This window comes from Rhipicephalus sanguineus, chromosome 3, assembly GCF_013339695.2.
Source record: "Rhipicephalus sanguineus isolate Rsan-2018 chromosome 3, BIME_Rsan_1.4, whole genome shotgun sequence".
In the NCBI taxonomy this organism is placed as follows: Eukaryota; Metazoa; Arthropoda; class Arachnida; order Ixodida; family Ixodidae; genus Rhipicephalus; species Rhipicephalus sanguineus.
In genome coordinates, this window is record NC_051178.1 from 127351491 (window position 1) to 127358526 (window position 7036).

Below are 7036 nucleotides of genomic sequence, written 5' to 3' on the forward strand. Positions count from 1 at the left end.
ACACTGTTGTATATAATGAAAAATCATTGAACAGCTAGGGAATATTGGTGGAGCCAGCATTTTGTGGACTTGTATTTGTCAAGTCCACTTGTTGAAATGTTGGCTTCAGCGACATTCCTTGTTCAACAACTTTTTATCACTTCAAGCATCCACTTTCCCCTGAACTTATGTCTTGCATAAATGTTGTATGTAGTATTATCATGAGACAGCAGATTTATAAGTTCTGTGCAACAGTACAGTAGTTGCAGTATTAATTTGCCACATTAAGTGCGCATCCCATAAATGAAGTGAAGCTTCCATGTATTCCAGAAAATTCGAGAAAACTGATCAATTGCACCAACATTGGTCTAGTAGCCATGAGTCACTTAAAACTTCAGATTTCAGTTTGGTGCCACTAAGAATGGCAAATGTGAAAACACAAAGATATATCTCCTTCATACTTTAGTAATTTCATTGCATTTCAATTTATGCTGCTAGCATATTCATTGTTCGAGAACTATTTTGCATGCATTCTGTGATGGAACGGAACGAAACGTCACGAGAGGACGAGAGGGAGCCGCATGGAATTGGTCGAGGCTCGTCTGACGGCCAGACATGGGAAGAGTAACTGGAAACAGCAGTGCTGTCAATCATTTTGGCAAAGAACGAGCATAGAACAGACACCATTCTGTCTGATAGAACGGATATATAACGGTCTCCGAACGACTTGGATCGAATCGAAACACAAGCACTATGGCCGGCGAATCGAATTGGCCTGTTTCATGTCTGGCTTGCTCCAATCCCGTGCCGATAGCTTGCGAAAATTGCAACCAGTGCTCCACCACTGAACAACTCGTCAAATTGCAACACTACCTAGCATCCACATGAGACATTAACACACATAAATTGTTAAAGCCATCGTGCTCTTCAATTTCAAGCCTTGAAACACAATGCCTGCCAATACTGATGTTCAGCTATAACAGTTCTATATTTCTTCATGCGTTGAAAACATTTCTGAATTCCATCAGTTCGCCTATCGGCTGTTTGCTCCCCCTCGTCCTCTTGTGACATTTCATTCAGTTCTGTCAGAGAATGCATACAAAGTAGCCCCCTTGCTGTCTATACTGCAAAGGTAAGGCTAAAATACTTTTGCCGTCACCTAGTTATCTCGCACTGGCTCCACAAGATTACGAGATGGGGCTGCCGTCCAGTGGCGGGCAATGCCGATGGCAACTAACCGTACCATTCCTCTCTTTTTTTTTTCTACTTTCCAGATTCTGACAACAGACACAAAATAATTTAAATAAACATTTATTTTCATCTTCTGGAAAAACAATCGTGGTACTCATTTCAAGCTCCAAGCATGCACCCCAAGAGAAACATGGTTAATCAGCAACAGGGGACAGCTGGTTCCATTGACGTCACTTTCTTTTCTACTTGGGGCCTGTCAGAAAGAATGATGACTAGCGCCAATATCAATATAGGAGCACCACAAGAGAACAAGTGTTTGTGCATTATATATAAAACACGCTGTACATAGTTGAGTCCACTCTAGTTTGTCTAAGCAAAGCAATGCAGCACCACTTCATGTGCAGCCCACAATCAAGAGACACTCCCACAGACAAGGAGGGTACTTGAACAAGACTGCAGATAAAAGCACTCGTTGCAGAGCATCGGCCAATTGTACACCGCGATACGAGGCGCACAGATGGTGACAGCAGCTCGGGTATTGTCCAGTGGCAATGCGCTCCAACCGCATACTACCCGCAATTACCTAGTAGTCCTCCACTCTTATTTCGAGGATGTTTACACCACACCTTACTTGAGTGCAGTACGTCACAACACATCTCCAGCAATGCTGTTTTTCCCTATCCGTCTCTCTCGCACTGTATTATATGACAAACTAAATCACGCTAGCATGATGTTTTCAAGTACTACTACCATAAGGATAGGTGAAAAGCAACTCACTTGAGCTACAGTGTTACCGATCTAACGAGCTGCCATTACAGATTACGTCTAAGCTTTCAGCCACATTTGTCGATTGCCAGCATTCATCATAGTCTATTATGAATACAGTGGCCGCGCGTGGGACGAGTAATAGAAAAACATGTATTGCAGTTTGCGCGGTAGTGCAACCCAATCGCTGAAGTGGCACGTGAAAAGGTTTCAACTGCTGTACTTCAACAGCGCTATCCTAATGATGCACCGCACCATCTATGCAAGTTGCAGCTATATATGTATATATATGTATACTATACACGCACGCACTCCCGAAGGAAATAGTAGTTTGAGTCAGTCTTCCAAGATACATAGATGCAAGGTTACACTGCTGATGTTACTTGCTGGAGGGACACCATGGTCTTCGTAGTAGTGCTTACACTTTGCAGATTACACAGTTGCTTTGAAAAACAACACACACACGGAACAAAAAAAAAAAATACCTGAACAAAATTAAAATGAAATGCCACTGAATCACAAAGAGTAAAAATTGCACTTGGCAGCAACATGCAGTGCCGATTCCACTAAGAAGCTTTGTATCTTGCGAAGGTTGCAAAGCCAACATCGTCGCTGCTTTTTAGAAGCAACATCCAGTCAAATAAAGTGACACGATTGCCCACATGACACGCAGAACATGTCTCTGGTGAAAAATTTGCTCCCACCATCACCATAGTCCCTTCATGATATATTAAAAAAACATCACACGACTGGCCGCTGGATGTTTGCACGATAAAGCAAGATATACAGACAATGAATTATGAATGAATGCATAAAATTACCACTCACAATATGCAAGTTTCAGCACCAGCACGCACAAAGCATGCCAGTAAGCTGAAATGATACACTAAGGATCAAGTTCATGACAAAACGTTCCGATATCTTCAGACCTGCGATGAGTAACCTCACTACTTTACTGTCAACCAGTTTAGTCTGTGAATCACTGGACGTGGAAACAACATGACTGACGACTAATGGCAAAATTATACTCACGGTGTTGTTGCTATGAAAACAAGTCTTATATCTATGCCATAGATCCCACACAACAACTACTAGAAATGTGACATTCTTCTCTCAGATGCACAGATAAAAGAATCTTGGCAAATTTACACACCAGTAGAAACCCTTGCAGATCACACAGCACTGCATGCTTACAGTGCAAACTCTTGTACAGTCAAGAATCTACTAGCTTAAGAGACTCCAGGTGCTACAACAATAAAGGCAGCATGACACACACACACACACACACAGACATATATATATATGCTCAGTGTATCGGTTGTTCCAGATCGGTTGGCTACAGCCCCAATCAATATCATGGGTGCCCATTACCCTTCATGCACATGAACACTTCAAAGAAGCTGGTTATGAAGTGACCTCACATAGCTATGTGTTAACTGTCTTAATACTGAAGCTTAAGGGGCTGTGGCTTTCACTATGTCAATGCTTTCCAGGAATTGTCCCGTATGCCCCTTTAGCAACTTACAACACTGCCCAGCATTAAAAAGTGACAGCATGGGCCACTCGGTGCAGCAAATAACTGCGACATGCTACACGTGCAGATGAGCCAAATAGCAATGCCGCAAGACACCGCTAGCCTCAGCTGTACTGCAACCACTATGCAGTGCTTTTTTATTGCACGGCTGCATCAGTAATACTTAGACAGCACCCGCCACCTACATTTACTAAGGCGAACTAGGACCATTTCTCGAGATTACCTAGAGACATCACACACAAGCGAAGTGTGAAGCAGTACAGTTGTCAAATGGGGCTAGGCGAAAATTAAAATTTCGGCTGTGGAAAGCACACACATTCCAACAGCCCGACTGACTGCAAGCAGCCGACTTGGCAAAAAGTGCAGTCCAGTTTCCTTTTGTGTCTGCTAAACAAGTGCGCAGACAGAGGCAAATATACAGGTACATACCCCATACATTGATGTATTACTATCAAGTTGGTGTTTGAGAATTCTATATGGCTCCCCTAAACCGTACTAGGATTTTAAACCTTGAGGTGTGCACTTTTGTTCCACAACAACCAACATGATTTCAATACTGCACTTCCAATCACACGTAGTGTCTGCAGTGTTTTCATAAATTACAAACCATTTAAGCGTTAGTGACAGAGAAATCACTGCAAACGTGATACCGCTTGTCAAAAAACTAAAGCACAAGGAAGACACAGACACAAGCAAACGGGACACACAACAACCTTGCGTCTGCGTCATCTTTGAACCACCTGACAAGCAAATGTACAAACTAGCCCAACTTTCAGACAGATGGACCGCTCGCGAGAATGACAGCAGTTATTGTTGTGCGAAAAAAAGTACACTCCAAAAGGTACGAAACTACCGTGGTAACTGCCCTGCCCACTAAAGGCCAACTCCTATCCTTTCGGTGTGTGTGCTACAACCGCAAGTGGTGCTGGCTTTCACCTTGTGTACTTGCAGACTGGCTAGGCCTGACCTGCACTTCATCTTCGGCGCCACTGCTGATACTGCTGCTGTCAACGTCGCGGTTCAGGGAATGTGCCGTGCTCACGTGTGTTGGGCATGAGCTACTAGTCGGCATGCCACTGTCTTCGTGGTGGAAGCTCGCCGTGTGAATAATGGGGCGATTAGCGGAGCCCCGTACGGCGAGTGTAGCCTCTGTTGGCTGGCGAAACAGCGACGGTGAGCTATCCGAACGTCCGCCACCGCCGCCACCCGGAGCCCTGCCAGCAGTGGTGTGCGCTCTGTGGCATTGGGTCCCTTCCGTCTTCGCCTTCCGAGTCAGAGTTGGGGTCATGCCTGGAAGGACCACCTTGCGTTTCGCCAGATGGGGACATGTACCCTTGTTGTGCAGCGCCATGGCTTGATGCACTTGCAGTGGGTATGCTGTAGTGCGAAAGGAACAAAGGGTTTGGTGTTTTACCACAAGCGCAAAGCAGTGACAGTAGCATAGACTAGGGCATTATGACTACATTTTGTAACCTGCATTATTTACCAAATGCTAAGAAGGTATGTTGCATAGAGTTTCCCGCAAAAATTGCCAGATGGCTTTGTAATTTGTCAGAAAAACTCGTCAATCCTCCAATCGTCCCAATGTTGAGAGTGTTGAACGCATGTTGACCAAACTGGAGGTTTACCGCTGCATCAGTTTATTGGCGCTTATTGTCACTTGTTGCCGCTTTTGGTGAGAATATTTTCTGGTATCTTGCATAATGTGACTTTAGTAGAATTGAGAAAGGGTTCGCAAAATGTTTGCATAATGCATACCCTTTTTCAAGCCCTAAATAAAATAAAGTGATGCGTAAACTGCGAGGGTAACTACGGTAATTTGTGTGAGAGCCGGTTGGCAACCTGACTACCCAAACTCAAGCTCTGCGCCTACTATCATGCGGCTAAGCTTGAGGATGTGGGCTCACATCCTGACCAGAGCCGCATTTCGATGAAGGCGAAGTGCAAAAACACCCATGTACATAAGACTTGAGGAAGAATCCAAGGTGGTCAAAATAATTCAGGGTCCCCCCACTCAGAGTTTCTTACAATTATACCTAGATTGGGAAAACTAGCGCTGCGAGCTGTTGTGCGCATGGAAATGCTAGGATATGCGAGATTCGGACTTGGCTCGGATTGGCATCGTTCACGAAGAGCTGGACACCTTGTAGACACGTCTGGCTTCAACGCGTTCCTTGCGTCAAAATGGTTGATTTCGTACTAAAGGAGCTCGCAGTAAGCTGTTTCTTTTTATCATTGCATAGAAAACAAGTTTTATTTAACTTTTAAAACTTCTACGTTGATGTGCAAGTTTATAAAGCGAAACACGTTACGAATGGCCACTAAACTTGGAAGGCAGAAGACAATGCCACCATTCACCGGCTGCGACTGTTTGTCATCTGTTTCTTCTTTCGAGTTTGGTTTATGCCGTGCAGGGCAATGGACTTTTATTCTAGAATATAATACGCGAGAATAAGATCCATTTATATAAAAGTTTTATTTTAGGGAAACTGTATTAGCGCAGTCGTATCCACTTTCTTGCCGAGGCTCGCTCAACACCAGCCAACACAAGCCTCGCAGACATATACCATCATTCCCATCGCGGCAACGGCGCCCCTTAAGAAATTCGCATAGACGGTAGCGCCAGATTCTCTCTAGGTATTATTGTGAGAAACTCTATGCCCCCACTAATGGCGAGGGCTGCATAGGTGAATCGTGGTTTTGGCGCATACAACCCCATATTTTAATTAAACTGAACCAGCGTGGCAAAGCCTGAGGGGGCACAAAACCTAGCTATGGTCTAAAACCAGTCTGTCTTGTAGTGTGCACCACATGACACCACAAGGTGCAAGAGCACAGGGGATTCTGACAACTTCCAAGACCGTTTACTTAACTACCCCAAGGTGACACGAGAGAGGGTTCTTCCTCTGCTTCTCTTTGCTCCATCACAAATAACAGAAAGCTTAAGATGAAGGTGCTTACCGTGTGCACAAGCAAAATGCGCAGCTTGTCCCTTCAACATAATCCTCAAGGCAGATGGCGCACGTCTCGTATATGTCTCCCTTCTTGTACTTTGTAGTTGGCAGCTGCCTGAGAAACTTGCGCGACAGCCGAGACTTCCTCTTCTTGCGCCAGTCTCGAATGCAGCGCACCAACTGAGGGAGAGATTCACAAAACTGCCATACAGTTGCGCCACCAATCTACGAATAACTCATGATACACAAATACCCTAAATGAATCAAAAAAGGGAATGCAACTTTGCGTGCAAGAGTCGAAGGGCACCTGGTGCATGTCAGTCTCATCTGTGCAAGTCACTGTTAGAATAACTACACCTAAAGAAAGAGTTTAAAGCTATAATAAGGAAACTCAAGTTTTACGCCTTGGTGTTTAAGGCATATGATGCCTGGCTACTGTAAAAGAACTTGAAGGATGCTTAAGCTTTGCCTTTCGAGTGGGATGCGTTAGCATAATCGGGCCCCGTGCGCATGGTCTTCTCATTGCTTGCCAGGCTTCACTTCTCATGGTCACTTCAACCGTGCCGCAAAGAAAGAAACGTCAGTGCACGTAAGGATGGCCGTTGAAACTCTC

General features: G+C 44.6%; 1 protein-coding gene across 1 annotated transcript; it reads right to left on the reverse strand.

Annotated features, from left to right (window-relative positions):
- Nucleotides 1-1274: 1274 nt before the first annotated feature.
- LOC125757872 (uncharacterized) lies at nucleotides 1275-6739 on the reverse strand. The gene is made up of 4 exons (XM_049414125.1): nucleotides 6731-6739; nucleotides 6431-6624; nucleotides 5782-5900; nucleotides 1275-4846 (listed from the first exon to the last, which is right to left on the reverse strand). The coding sequence occupies exons 1-4, from the start codon at nucleotides 6737-6739 to the stop codon at nucleotides 4377-4379; spliced, it is 792 nt and encodes a 263-aa protein (XP_049270082.1). The 3' UTR covers nucleotides 1275-4376.
- Nucleotides 6740-7036: the final 297 nt, after the last annotated feature.

Excerpts from the sequence above, each read along its gene's own strand:
- LOC125757872 (XM_049414125.1), bottom strand. Across the intron at positions 5,901-6,430 it reads GCATTTTGCTTGTGCACACG|AATAAAAGTCCATTGCCCTG; the intron begins GTAAGCACCTTC and ends ATTATATTCTAG. Across the intron at positions 4,847-5,781 it reads TCCAAGTTTAGTGGCCATTC|CATACCCACTGCAAGTGCAT; the intron begins GTAACGTGTTTC and ends TTCGCACTACAG.